This window comes from Mus pahari, chromosome 5 (assembly GCF_900095145.1).
Source record: "Mus pahari chromosome 5, PAHARI_EIJ_v1.1, whole genome shotgun sequence".
In the NCBI taxonomy this organism is placed as follows: Eukaryota; Metazoa; Chordata; class Mammalia; order Rodentia; family Muridae; genus Mus; species Mus pahari.
The window spans coordinates 124,738,218-124,753,807 of record NC_034594.1 but is presented as its reverse complement, the minus strand read 5'-3'; the positions used below and the strand labels follow the sequence as shown (position 1 = coordinate 124,753,807).

General features: G+C 45.1%; 1 protein-coding gene across 1 annotated transcript in view; it reads right to left on the bottom strand.

The window, feature by feature from the left end:
* Positions 1-15,590, bottom strand: part of Niban1 (niban apoptosis regulator 1) — a 152,270-nt gene that overhangs the window by 26,489 nt on the left and 110,191 nt on the right. The window contains exon 6 of the mRNA XM_021197880.2: positions 4,519-4,634. Coding sequence (XP_021053539.1) covers positions 4,519-4,634 — 116 coding nt within the window. The remainder of the gene's footprint in view (positions 1-4,518; positions 4,635-15,590) is intronic.

The following is a 15,590-nucleotide window of genomic DNA, read 5'->3' as shown; positions in this document are numbered from 1 at the left end:
CAAGGGCAGGAAACAGATTCCAATACAAACCAGGGTTTTTAGATTGATCCTAGGATGAAAGAAGAGGGATAGAAAGGAAGGAAGGAGGGAGGGAGGGAGGGAGGGAGGGAGGGAGGGAGGGAAAGGGGAGGGAGGGAGAGAGAGAGAATATGACTGTCTACTTTGAAATATTATTCTTTAAACAAGTTTTATAAAAATGTACAATTTTGCTGGATGAGGTCATAGCTGCCTATAATCCCAAATACTTAAGAGGCTGAATCAGGGGGATGGAGCATCCCTGGGTCAGTGTGAGCTGCATGGTGAGATCCTGTCTCAAAAACAAAACACAACCAAGACAGAGCTGCAGAATTGTGTCACGTGTTTTTACGCTTACGAACTTACATTGTTAAGCAACAGAACATTTCATGGTCTCATTGTGCTTTAAAGGGGAGGGACATACGTCATTAATTAATATCTCCTACACTGGATTGCTGTGGGAGAGCTATTTTTTGCCTCAAACTTTAGGAGGATTATCTCTTGGCCATGCCACAAAGACAGAGTCCCTTAAGAGAGCAAGTGGCTCCTTTTCTCAGCTACACATCATCAGATCCTGCCTTTGCCCCACTGCGTCCTGAAAGCCAAAGTCGGCTGGTGAACACATCTTCAGTAACAGGCAAAGTGGCAACCTTTCCTCCAAACACTCCCTGTGTATGGAATGAAGACAACATTGTGTTTTCCAGCAGCCTTCTCCCGCAGTCATGTACTAAAGAAGGCAGCTAGAAGGTTGTTAATTACCCATGCACTGGCTGGAATATCCTGACTGTCTATGAAAAGTATCATTAAGAAATCTGGACCCTGCCAGGCAGACAACATAAAGATAAATTAGCACCAAATATTATGAAACAAAGTGACACTTGTGGGCTAAGCAGACTTAAGGTGGCATGGAAAGTTTTCAGCGTGCTCTGTAGGAGTGTTCCCAAATCCACCCTAAAACTTTGTGCTGATCAATGCTCTTGTTCCCTTGCATCTGAGCAGCAGTCCACAGGTTCACCATAGCCCCCCATCCTTCCTTCTCTGCTCTCAGCCCTGACTTGGGGTAGCTTTGCTGCTCAGATTCACTTAACCTGGAGTCTTCTCGGGATCACAACTCAGCAGCAATAGCAGGCTGCAGACTGAGGTCTGCAACAAGGCAGGGGCACTGTGGAGAATGTCAGCAGGCAGCAGAGCAGACCGTCACTAGAGACATTTGGTCTGTGAAGCTGAAATAATATTTGTTCAAAACAGCTGGCCTCCTCCTTCTTATAAAAGTTCAAATTATACTTTGGGCTACAAGGAAGTTCTCTCTGAGCTCACTGGTCAGCCACATCCGTGGAAACCCTTAGAAGCTCACTTGCCTTGGCCCTTCTCCAGGGCTCCATTATGGCAGGGTGTGACGCTCTAGCTGGACTGAACAGGAATGCTCTGAGGCTGGAAAGGACAAGCAGGCTGGGTCCCTGGTCCCCTGGGCTCCTGGGAAAGGAGCTGCTAGGCTCAGTACAGCTGAATGGTCCCATCTGCTGCAATGTGGATCTACCTCAAGTGATGAAGATAACAGAGCCAAGACGTTCACAGGCCTTGAAAACTCACTGATGGATTTGTGTTTCCTTTCTGAATCATTCTCTGTGGACCATTAAGAGATGATCTTATAAGATCACCATTTTCTGGGGATCTTATAAGAAACTTGATTTAGGCAAACATATTGGAAATCAGCAGGCTCAGCCATTTGATTCTGTGAGTAATTAATTGGCCCCAGGCCACTCCTGCCCAGGTGAGTGAGTTCTTGCTGGAACCTATGCCCAAGACCTATCAAGTATGGTGTGAGGAGAGAGAGCTAAGATGGATGAAGACTAAAGCAAAGCACAATGGGAAATTCTGTTGTGGTTGAAAAGCCTTGGAGTCAAGAGTCACAGTTCTCCTCGTTTGTCCTTCTGCCGAGACTGGATTGGTTTTGAGCGTGAGTGTGAATAGATGTGAGAAGACCCAAATGTTACACACAAAGGCCAAAAAAAAAAAAAAAAAAAGCCAACATTCCATCTGGGTGGGCTTGCAGTTTGCCTCTGCTCTTTCCCACATGATGGTCCAAGAAATTTGCTTCTATTTTACAGCTTGGGAACTTGAAAAGAAAATATGTCTGGGAAAGAAAGAAAGAGGGGGAAGAGAGGCTCCAAGGGGGGTGGGTAGGGGTTGGGAAGAGGCCTGAGGCTGGCAGAGCCTGGGGTACCATGCCATCTCATGCCAACACCACCTTCCCCATCCTCTAAATTGAGCTTCCTCCCATCCTGAAACTGCTTTGTCCTTCACCTGCCCACTGTGGGCGACCCACCATGGCCAGCTCTCCACAGGCAAGAGAGAAGCCTGTGGACTTTCTGAGGGAAAGTAGCTAATCAAATAAATAAATAAATAAATAAATAAATATGAAAGTTCTATTAACTCCCCATCAAACAGAATTTACTGAGTTTTACCATAAGGAACCTCAAACATAATTTTTATAATTTGTATTTTAAAAAGATGAGAAGATGGTGGGAAATTTTAACTGCTGGGACGTGGAGGGAAAATTTCCTCACACATGTAAGAAACCAAAGGTGTCATTAGATTGATCAAAATGAACAAACTAAGCAAGGTTTGATGCTGGATACCTCATATATGACTAAGGAAACTGAGGGAGGTAAGGCAAGAGCTTGAAGCTAGCCTGAGCTACAAGCCAATACCTTAGGGATAGCCAGAGCTACACACTGAGACTCTGTCCCCCAAAACAACAACAAAACCCAAACCAATGGAGCACACTCACTGAGGTCACACCACTATGGCCCAAGGTCACAGCACTGTGTTTCTTCTCAGACTGGAAGCTGTAAGAAGGGGTAAGGCTGAGGAAGAGTTCCCTCCCACAGGCAGGCCCCATGTCTGACTGGACCCTCGGCTCCGGGCCCCTGTGTTACTGAAGCGCTGTAGGTGAGTATGTCTATTTACAGTGTTCCATTCAAGATATAATAAATGAAAACCAGTCTAGAAGGAATAGACAAGACCTCAAACATGGAAGTTTTCTGGTGTTAGAGCCAAGCAGCACGGGAAGGACAAGCTGTTCTCACCTGGCTAATTTAAAGGCAAATAAATACCTCAGACCTGCAGCTACTTGACATTTTTGCAGATTGGTTTTTTTCTCATGAGTTTATCTGATAGTGCTCGTAGCTCATAGTGACAAGCAGAAAATGTGTTGATGCCTTTACCAAGCATACAAACATTTTCACCTAAATAATCTGCCAGGAAAAGTTATTCTGAGACACTGCTCTGCCTGGACCTCTGCCTAAAACAACCATCACCACGCGAAGGCTTGCCACACTCATGTGAGTCATTACTACTAAGAGAGCAACATAAAGGGAGTCACTCAGCTCTTTTGCACTTTCTGTAGCACTCAGTGCATGTTAGCCTAAAGGAAAAAGTAGACAGAACACACGAACACACACCACACACACACACACACACACACACACACACACACACTGAAACACTCAACCCCACAAAAGTTCTACTAAATTCTTGTTTCCAGTGTAAAAAAATGTGAACTGACATACAATTAAGACTTTAAGTGAGGAACTGGAAAGATGGCTCAAGTGGTTAAGAGCACTGGCTTATCCTCAAGGGGACCAGAGTTCAATTCCCAGCACCCCCACGGCAGCACACAATTGTAACTCCCACTCCAGGGAGTCCAACACTCTCACACAGACACACATGCAGGCAAAACACCAATACCTATAAAACAAAAATAATTAAAGATTTTAAGTGAAGGAAAATACGAAGCAAGTGTCCTAGGCAGGAGATGAAGTAAAGTTAGCTGAATTCGAAAGTCACTTAGCTGTTCTGTGCCTTCCTGTCCTCTCATACAAACTGCCCTTCCCGCTCTGCAAGCTTGCCAAGACACACTTAGGGTTTGAACATTACAGACCACCACACAGGAACGTTTTACTACAGGTCTCTGTATTAAATATATGTTAGATATTAAACACGTTGTCTAAATTTTGCTTGGCCAGGCGTTTTGCTTCTGTTTCTTACGCTTTGGGTTTTCTTTGGTGCATAAAGTACTGCAAATATTTCAACTTCTCGAAATTTTAAATGGATTCACTTCCGAAAACTATCGGACACTAATTGTTTGAAATTCTAAAGTGTTCTCAGGTTGGAACTATAAAAGTACGGTGTGTGGATGTGTAAAAACACACTCGGCACAGAAGCTTTTGGCTCATACGCCAAATCAACAAAAAACGCTCTTAGCATTGTAAACAAACTGCTCTCACAGACTTAGTGACCTAACTAAGCACTGTGGGCTGCCCTCCTGAAGGCCAGGGCTGGTGGTCTTCATGTGAACCACGGCTCATTGACTTGTTGCTTTTAGACAGCTCAGGGAAACACTTTGGAAACCACAACTTCTATTTGTGCAACTTTCATTATATGGCCCTGACCCTTGCCACACAGACAAGAGAGTTTCCACAACTCCGAGCCCCACAGTACCTGGATTTCATCCCCGGTAGTCATTTCCCATGAGCCATAGTGACCCTTTTCCTGCCGGAAGAACTGCACAGCTTCTAAAAAGGCTTGGGCTTCAAATGTTGTCTGCTTCATGTAATCTAAAAGAAAGAAAAGGCACATCTCATAAAGACATGTTATTTTGCATTCTTCTGTAGTTCTTCAAGTATGATGGGTCAATTCTCTATTATAAGGCACGAGAGAGAACACAGGACAGTAAGCAGGCAGTCAGGTGGAGCTCATTTGTAAGTGTCTACCACACTGCTTACTCTCCCTCCAAGAATACTTACTGAATGAAGTGGTGGGCACCACGATTACTTCCCCCCTCTCTCCCCCTACACCTCCCTGTTTCTCCCTCCCTGACTCGCCTCAAATGCTGTCCCTGGGCATCCAGTGACTGCATGCCACCAATAAGAAACCTCTCCTAGGAGTCATCTGTTGTGATGTACCAGAGTCCAAACTAAAGTTCAGTTTCTTTGTGAGCTGATGTCAGCCCCCTTTGTCAAAAGTAGCTAGTGTCTACATAGTTTGCTCATTTATGCGTATGAAAATGGTAATAGCTGGCATACATACCATTTGTTTAAGGACATCACCCATTTTATTGAGAACTGACAAAAACTCCAGAGGGAAGTATCGTTATCACCTCATCTAACAGATGAGTCTAACCAGGTAGAGAAAGCAGTAACTGCCTATGGTCACACAGCCAGTGAGTGGAGGGCCCCCCTGAGAACTGGGTAGATGTTTGACTCCGCAACCCACCTTGATGAGTTTGTCCCTGCATCTGGGAAATAATGCATCACCAGAAAGGAATGACTGTCCGTAAAGTGGTGGGATTTAAGGTTTGGAGACAGCAGTTGGGTCTGAGTAACCAGCCTGGAATTCTGAAAGCCACATTATGTGTCTTCCTGCCAGATGGTGGTGGCACACACCTTTAATCCCAGCACTTAGGAGGTAGAGGCAGGCAGATCTCTGTACTCACCAGGCCAGCCTGACCTACAAAGCAAGTTCTAGGACAGCCAGGGCTGTTACACAGAGAGACCCTGTCTCAACCCCCCCCCCACACACACACACAAAATAAAACAAAACAAAACAAAAACAAAAACNCCCCCCCCCCAGAACATTATGTGTCTTCCTTGGTAAAACTAGCTTGTGGCCTTCTTTCTTTAGCTTCAGGTTGGCTGAGGGACCCCCTCTGGAGCCCAGCATCCTGACTACCCAGTGCAGGCTGGCCTAGAACTCAAAATCCTGTCCCAGCCTCCTGAGTGGATGAGCCATCACTCCAGCTAAAGCTACCTCTCAGAAAAGGAAATGATTACAGAATTATAGAGGTTTCGATGTGGAAAATGAACTCAAAAATAATATTGGACCAGCAAGATGGTTTGCAAAGCGGTAGTTCTCAACCTTTCTAATGCTGCAAACCTTTAATGCAGTTCCTCATGGTGTGTTGACCCCCAACCTTAAAATTACTGTTATTATTATTATTATTATTATCGGTTATTTTCAAGGCAGGGTTTCTCTGTATAGCCCTGGCTGTCCTGGAACTCTGTAGACCAGGCTGGCCTTGAACTCAGAAATCTGCCTCCCAAGTGCTGGGATTAAAGGCATGTGCTACCACTGCCCGGCCTTAAAATTATTTTTGTTGCTACTTCATAACTGTGATTTTGCCACTGTTACGAACTTTAAGGTAGTTATTTTTGGAGACAGAGGTTTGCAGAATGGGTCTGGAGCCACAGTGGAGAACCACTGGCTTAGAAGGTAAAGGCGCTCACTGGCAAGCTTGAGGACCTGAGTTCAATCCCCGGGACTTGCACAGTTGAAAGGAAGAACCAACTCCTGCAAACTGTCCTCTGACCTCCACCATGGCACATCCGCATCCACATATATACATCCAACAAATCAACAAATAAATGTAATTAAAATTTAAAAAAAAAATCTAACCAGGCACTTTGGGCAGTAGAGCTCACAGTGGTAGAGAGAGAGAGAGAGAGAGAGAACGCGCGCGCGCGCGCGTGCGCACACACACACACACACACACACACACACACACAAACACTAATCTAATTGTAAAGAAATTCATTCCTAGAAAGGAAAAATGAAGGGGTAAAGAGCAAGCCTCCACTGCAATAGACCACACAGGTCTCTTGCTAGAAACTATAATCTACAGATAACTACAATCTACATATAATTTACAATCTGTGTGTGTTCGCGCTATTAGAATGCAGGCAGCAGGGTCACTGCAGGGAGAGGTGGCATCATAGCTTTAGACCAGCAGAATTACTCAGTCAAGGTTAAGTGGTTGTCATGGGGACTGGGTGTAACTTAAGTCAGCCTTGGCAGGTGCCGATCAGCTAGCCGATTATGGATTACCTCCACTGAGGTTTTCTAGATTATAAAGCCCTGGGCAATTAAAAGAGAAAACACAGCCAGGCCTGGTGGCACACGCCTTCAATCCCAGCACTTGGGAGGCAGAGGCAGGCAGATTTCTGAGTTTGAGGCCAGCCTGTCTACAGCGTGAGTTCTAGGACAGCCAGGGCTATACAGAGAAACCTTGTCTTGAAAAGATGAGAGAGAGAGAGAGAGAGAGAGAGAGAGAGAGAGAGAGAGAGAGAGAGAGAGAGAGAGAGAGAGAGAGAGAGAGAGAGAGGAGAGAGCCAGCTTAGGGCATAGCATCTACAAGAGCTAAACATTCTTCATAGTGAGGGTACCATGAGGCAATCCTAGGGCACCTTCGACATTACAGAAGAACTGGCCTCTCGTCAACACTGACACAGGGACTTGCTCAAAACAGAGAAAACCGGAAAAATGGCCCATCCCACAAATCGAGTTTTCTAATTGAAGTATCTTCTTTCTTGTTATTTTTCTTGGCTTGGCAGCCCACTCAGTGTTTAACCTCAGAGGATTAGAAAACGAAAATTAAGGTTGTCCTTAAAATTTTTGCTTTCCCCACAGTGTGTTCTCCCCACAGCAGGACTGTGATATGGGGCTCAGCACACTGGGAAGGACTGGACAGGGCGAGATGGAAACTGTAATTACCACGTGGCGATTCCAGATGACTCATGCACTCTTTATTTTTAACAGCTGTTTTCATTTCCAATCTACGGAAACAGAGATGGGAGAAAAATGTGACTGTGGATGTGGATGGGGGACGGGGGAGGGGGGGTGGTGTGTCTGGCCAGAGCTGCCAGCCAAGGAGAGAAGGTTTCAGATCCTTGGTGCCTTATGAGCAGTTCAACTTCTCTTGCTTCTTCCCCAGCTGACCTCAGGAACTGGAGGAGAGAGTTTATATCCTGTCCACAGCCTTCTATATCTATGTCCAAACAAGCTGACCTGTGTATGGATAAGTGTATCACTAAAGATATTGGGGTCGGGCCGGAGGGGAGGGAATAGGATTTGGAGACAATGATATTAGCTTGACAAAAGTCAAAGAAGGGGTGTCAGGAAGTGAGCATGCCATGGTGCAGGGATGAAGAGCCTCATGCCAGGCAGAGAAGAAAGGGATAAGGAATTAGGCACCCACAGAAGAAGCCACAGTCAGTCAGCAATGGAATCCGGTGACAGAGTGCTTACCATTAGGACAAATGAAATCTTAAATTCCCCTCTTGGATAGTGGGAGACAGATCTATGTTGCCAATTTGTTGTTAGATTTTCAGCTTATAAGCTAATCAAACAAATTGATTTATGAAGAAAAGAAAAAAGAAAAAACTTGGAGAAGAGATGTGCCATGGGGTAAGTTTCTCTGTGAGTGTCTGCTCTGGTGATGATGAGCAAAACTCAAAAGACCATCACCAGCTCAGTAAGCAGAGAATGAAGTCTGCCAAAGACAGAGCTGTGCTGTGCCGGGGTAACCCGACCTCCGTTTCTCACCAGTTGTTTGCACAGGCAGAGCTGAACTCATTACAGGTGCTTGAGAGAAAGCAGATCACCTGTTACTTCATCAGCATCCTGTTGGGAGTTCTCAAGGGAACACACTGCACCTTCACAACTACCCTTTCTCCTGCCAATAAGCAATCTGAGGGTTTTTAGTTCAGTGGCCTTCAGGAACTTCCTGCAGGAAGACTTACGCCAGGTAGCAAGCAGGCCAGAATTTTCTTTTCCCACATGGTCGAACGAAAGACTCTACAGGGAGGCCGGTGTACAGGGGAGCAACTGAGGCATTTGTTAAAGCCAGATGGAGAAACTGGGGGGATGGGGGTGGGGGTGGGGGTGGGAAGTTCATGTCTTAGCTGAAGGTCACACAGCTGGCCAGAGTCAGAGCCAAGGGGCGTGTCCTTCGTGGCCTTGGCATTCACAGCTATTTAAATCATGGACTATGAGAATCAGGAGTGATCTTAATGCTCACTGACCGTGAGGTTTTCAGTGTTCAGAACCTTCAGAAGGCCGGCCTTGGCTCAAATAAATCTAGTGACAGAAAGTTCAGAATTTAATGAAATGATTCTTTTCCATTCCTGAACTGCTCTAATTATTTGAAAATTTAAATGTTTACCCTTCTTTCGAGCCACTATGTTTACACACACACACACACCATCCACTTTCTCTCTTAGAGTAAATTAGTTGTCATTACTCCTCTTCCATATGGTTGGGCTAATTCCCAGGTGCCCGCAGAGTGGACTAGCTTCCCCTCATCTCCTCTTTAAACAATTGGTTTACCTTTGAATCTTTCTACTTTTACCCTCATGTTCTCCCCAGCGATGAGCTCTAATGTATCACACTCCTAGTTCTAGCACCCACCACAAAACGTGAGACTCTCTGCCCCTTTCTGGTTTCTTCTTTAATGCGGCCACAGCATCCGGGTGACTCACGCATTTCTTGAAATCCAATCAAACCCATAAACTTCTTCTCATATGAGATGCTTGCCAACCTAAGCACCTTCTACTTTTATACCAGGCCAGCCTTTAAAGCTTATCCGTATTAAGTGGCAACTTGCTGTGACCAGCCCCACCTGACAATCCATTTCAAAACTGTAATTCTGCCTCATACCCTCTTTCACCAAAGAACCAGGAAAATTGCTAGATTTGCCTTCTTTGTTTCTATCCAATTCACTGGCAAATGTTCATAAAGTTCAGAACACAGACAAACCCTGGGAAACTATAAGCGTTTTAGCAGGCATGTGGGAGACACATTGTAGCTATTCATTCACCACTCTATCCCCAGGGCCAGGAAATGTCTAGGAATGCTCTGTTCTCCTTGGTCTCTCCCAGGTTCTCATCTCTGCAGCTGCATGGAAAACTCATATTTGAGAGAGATGATTAAGGATTTTGCAAGGGAAGCTTAGCTTTCCTAGGCCTCTCGGGGACAGTTATTCGGGGGGCCGGCCAGAGAGACATCGGTTTTTTTTTTTTTTGGCTTTTTCCACTTGTGCAGATTTATAACATGCCTGAGCTAACCGAAGCCCCAAAGCTCCCAGGCCTGTGGAGTCAGTATATGCTGTGACTCTGGCTGCTGTGCCAGATCTAGGTTTGGAAGCGTCTTGTAATCCTGTTTTATGGATAACCTCTCCCAAGCCTGTCAGCTGCTCTGCAGAGCGATTAGGGCAAGTTATATAACAGTGTTCCTCCCCGGGGCTTCTGTGGTTCCTTACCACAGACTCTCCTAACCCTTCCCTAGTTCCAGTTCACAGCACCCTCCTGGGCAAGCCAGTGAGGATGCTTGTCCTAGGGTTTAATCTGGAACAAGGAAGAGAAGGCGTGCGGTGAAGATGACCGAGATAATTGAGTCACTACTGTGGATTAGAAACCATCTCATAAAATCTCCATATTGCAAAAGACTAGGAACAGAGCTTCAGGGATTATGGCCAAGCAAGACCCAGTTACTTCCGGATCCTTTTCTAACACTTTATGGTTTAATGTTTCAAAGCTACTTTATAAAAACTAATCAACTAGAACAGGGGCTGTCCCAAAAGCTGTGGCCTGTATGTAGGATATGTTCTCCTAGCTGGGCTGCCTCGTCTGGCCTCACAGAGACTTGAAGAACAAAGGTCAGGGTGGGGGATAACCCAGGGGGGCCCTCCCACAGGCTCAGAGGAGAAGGGAAGGGGAGATGAGGGAAGGATTGTGGGAGGGGGTGACCAGGAGGTGGGCAGTGAGCAGGATGCAAAGTGAATAAGTAAAATACTAAAATTAAAAAATATTATATTCAAAAGATATTATATTTGTATGTGCATGTGTGTATGTGTGTGTGTGTGTGTGTGTGCACGTGCATGCGCACGTTTTACAGATTAATGTTTGAAGTTATCTTCAGGGGGTGTTTTGTCGCAAAGTTTAGAATCATGGAATTCAGGACTTTGATCATATAGCAGGTACTACTGAGCCTAAACTCTTTATTTCAGAACTGTCCAGTCAAGGTCTAAACAGACCATGAACTTACATTACTAAAATTAAAGCCAAATAATGTATATTTACCCACTAGAATTAATAATGGCTGGTGTCCATACTAATAAAATAACAGTGAGTATATTTTGCTTTAAAAACTATATATGACCAGCCTAAATAGAGATCTATTACTACATTATAGGGGCTAACTTGAGGTAATGAGAAGAAACTGCTACATTACTAGACATCCCCTAAATGGTTTAGAAAACCATTAGACTAAAATATAAACCGATTACTCTCATCATTTGTGTCCTTGATAGTGGACACGGCCCTATCAGGCACAAAAGATGAACATGTCAGGGATATATGTACACATGTCAGAAGTCTAGTGTCAGTTGCTCTAGGTGAGAATACAAAACACAACAACTTCCTCAGAAGAGATAGACTACTTCTAAAAATTAAAAAAAAATAGTCCAATGGGTAAAAAATTGTTTTGTAAAAAGTTGTAACCACACAGAAGAAAAACCACATAGATGAGCCATGCCTCGTGACTTGTCAATAAAAACTGAAAGACTGTCAACAGAGAAAAAGGAAATGGCGGTCTTCAGAAGAAGTGGAGGCAGACTGGCCTCATTTCTTTCAGATCAGCATATTAGATTGGCTGATTAGAAGAAGGCTGTTGAAGACATCCTGTGTCTAGGATTAGCACTGATCAACGGTTTTCGTGGTTTTGACAGGCACACTGATGAAGTTCAGGTTGGCTGATACTGCAAGTGGACCCAGAAAAACCCATGAAAATGAATGATGGGTGCTTGTTAGAGAGCTGAGGTTACTGACATCACAGAGGGAAATCTGTAGAGTACCTTAATGCATTGCCCATTCCGTGGAAAACATATACATCTTCACGATACATCAAATATCAAATCTTATTTACCTATTAACTAACATACCACAAATTGCAGTAAGCCCTGAGGAATTAAAGACAAAATGGAGAGAGTTTTTAACTCCCAGGTCTCTGCACTCTACTAGGTTACAGAATCTGAATCTAAAATATAATACAATATGGATAAATGAATTTAGAACTTGTTCCAAAACATGACCACAAAACTATGTGGCACACACGCTACACATTGTTGGTTCAAAACAATAGACTGATAAGTAAATTCTTTTTGTGAAATTCTAATCTTTAACTTCCTTTATATTTGTGACATGTTATATATATATATTCACGTTCAAACATTCTACAAGAAGATGGAATCTTACCCTCAGGTGCACAGTATTCTACTAAACGTGAAGACTGCCCCTAAGCCTGGGGTTCTCTGTCTCTGTGAGGTCAGTGAGAGTCAGAGGTCTAACATGTCATCCACAAATCGAGTGAGGTTGGGTTTCAGATGTGTGGGTTACAGCAAGGCCAGCGGTGGGTTCTGAGATTTGCTCCCCTGAGCTTATCACTCTGATGATCTCTCTTGCAGAGCATCCGAATAGGTTGCAAATATTTTTAATGAAGGGGAAAGGGGCAGAGTATTTCTGAATTGGACTAAAGCAATTCAAATATCTCACCGCCTTGGAGAGAGAAATCCAGAGGGAAGGGATTCTTGTGAATGTGAAGATTTGCAATAAGAAGAGCTTTGGCCTCGCTCCATGTAGATCTGGGTCCTAGAGTCAACATGCTGCCATGGCTTAGTTCCTGTGTAGAGGACTCACTCATATCTCTTTAGGAAATCCTCTCAGCTTCACAGTCTCCCCAGCATCGCAGTCACCATTTATCACTAGTATGAGCATGTCAGACATGCCTCTCCTGTAACCAGTAAGATTTAAGAGGATAAGGGCTGATCCTTCTATTAATCATGGCTTCCTCAAGCCCTTGTGTGCAGGACTTATCAAATGATCAAAGAACCAGGAATGAGGGAAGAGAGGGAGGGATTAAAATGGTTGAGAGAGTATTAGATTAAATCTCATACGATTCCTTCTAATCTGAAATTCCATAGTTACAGACATAACCCAAGAGATGCAAATTATGAGACTATCTTAATGAGTCCCTCCCTTACTGTTTTAAAGAGCTACAGAAGAGATACAGCTCTATGCCAGGGGCCCACAGATGTTCCTAAGCATCAATGTACCCTAGATGACTCAGTCAATAGATTGCCAAGTGTTCTACTCCCACAGGCCTGCCTTGGTGGACCTGAGATGGGGCTAAGAGTTTGCATCTCTGTTATGCTTCTGGGTGATGCTCGTGCTGCAGGCTCAGGGCACACTTAGAGAAGCAGCCTGCTGCAGCACTGGGGCTGTGATTCTCAGACATCAGAAGCACCAACAGTTAATAGCTCCCAGTTGTAGTCCAGCATGTCTGGGATTGGAGCCAGGGTGATTTATCCCAGTGGATTATAGACACATATGGGAGTCAGGGGATGCACAGAAGAATCAGACATAGGAAAGTGTGAGGGTTGAATATTTAGGGTCTTGGTGACCTTGTTCCCCCCATCAGCAGGTTAAGAACTGTCCTTTTTGTCAGCTGCTCATTCACTTAATACAATGAAAACTTGTAGTTACCAAACCAATATTTAAAAATGGTACAGGTACTGGCTCCCAGGGCAGGGAGGAAGCTCATCTGAGATTGCAGGACCCAGGCAGGAATGAACCGAAGACAGACAACCCCACATGGGGCCACAAGCCCAGGCTAGGAGAAAAACGCAGGGTGACCACCAATCTGGTACCAGGGGGTCCAGACAAGAAGTTAGCCTGAGATGATCACCAGTCTGAAGTGGCCCCTGCTCAGTGCCATACTGTACAGGTAAGGCACTCTTGAGACAGTTCTACACACCCAGAGGCCCCAAACACCACTAAGAGGAGCAAGTCAGCGGCAGAGAGATGAAAGAGAAGCAGAAGGATGTGGGCAGAATTGGAGATTGAGGGCAGTGAGGATCAGTCTGATGTGAGTAGCCAGTGATGCCACCTGGGACCATGGTGAAGTCCTGACCTGTGCTGTCACTGGAGGCTATGGACCCTGCCCCTAGCCAGCACTGGAGAGTGGGCCCCACATATCACCCAGGCAACACAGAACAGCTGGCCCCGGGTGAGGAGTTGTAGGTGAGCTGGCCAGGAAGGCATGCGCATGGAAAGGTGGCCCTGCCTCTTGTCTGCTGTGCAGTGGTATGGACAAGGGAGATATTTCCTCCCATCATGAGAGCAGGAGAGCTGTCCCTGCCCCTCATCTGCTGTAGTACTTGGGGGAGAGAGCCTGTACCTCACCTGGGCAACCTAGCCATTAGACAGGAAAGCTGGCCTAGCCATTTACTGGCTACAGCATTAGATGGGCCAGCTGGGACAAGGCAGCTGAGCTCATCCCTGTGGTGTGTGGGTACAGAAGAGAGGATGGGCTGACCAGCTCAGATACCTCTCAGGCCCAGATCCAGGCCTTTGAATTGACTCGCCCCAGGATCCAACCCATTGATGAAGTGCTGGAGTGCATGAAGGGGCTGGTCCTACAGATCCAAAACTGTAGGATCTCCATGACACAGAGCAACCACAGGATGTCTGAGAAGAGAGCCAGTGAGGTTTCTGTGTGGATGGAGAAGCAGAAACCAGAGGCCTTGAACCAGACCAATGACTCACTGCAATACAAATTTGCAAGCCAAGAAGTGTGGACAAAAGGTTATATACTGTGGGACGCACTGTGACAAGCTGAAGCTTTCACAACAAGATATTTTTTCTCTTTTGGGGGGGATTGCAAGAGTGGGGGCTGGGCATGAGGGGAGGGGGAGGCGAGTGGGATTGAGGTGCGTGATGTGAAATTCACAAAGAAGTAATAACAAGTTTTTAAAAAATGGTACAAGGATGAGATCTATATGAGAATGTATGGAAAAAATGGTAGCCACTTGGGATCAGTCAAAAGACACCATTCTAAACTCACGAGCACCCCTCCCCATTCTTTTCAGAAGCAGCCACTGACTGGATGTAAATTCTTGGATAGACGCCTGATTAATTTCATTTTCCACGTTTGCGTGTGCAGCAGATATGTGGTCACTAGCCTCTAGGCGACAGCCTTCTCTTCTCTGGGATAAATAATCTCAGTTTCCTTTGCTTTAACTTTTTCTTTCAAAGCCTTAAAAAATAAAAATGGCCCATGTTCAGCCTCATCTAAAACTGTGGATGTTGTCACTAGCATCCTCTTTGTGAGTACCACAAAATCGTCTGTGGTCTGCAGATGAGATGCATTGAAAGACTGTCCATGGCTATGGAGTCCTTTATCACACTTTGGGACTTGATTACCTGGACAGAGGAAGGCCAAGAGAGTAATGACAGAATCAATAACTTTCTATGGGACAAAGATGACTGTAAGAGCAGGTTTGTGTCCCAAGGCCGTAAGTTCAGAACTGACATTTAAGGCTCTAACGACTCCTCCTGGAGATACCGACGAGACATTTTCAATAAGTGATGCCTCCAAACACCAGCATACAAATGAAAACGACTCCATTCCCCCTTTAAAAGGTGCGATCAACATGTCTACTGTCAAATGTTTTTCAGGCAGATGTGGCAGATGCACACACTTGGGTGTCTTTCAGCCCAACCACAGAAACTGAGTCACTTGCCTCTAATGACATTTTTGGAAAGTGGTGTGGCTAACCCCCCTCAGGCAAACCTTCCCCGCATAACCTGGACAAGATCTAATGCTTCCCTAGGCCTTTAAATAAATAGGGAAGATGCTCTTCTGGTCACAGATTGGTCCATATTCTTTTTTTTTTTTTTTTT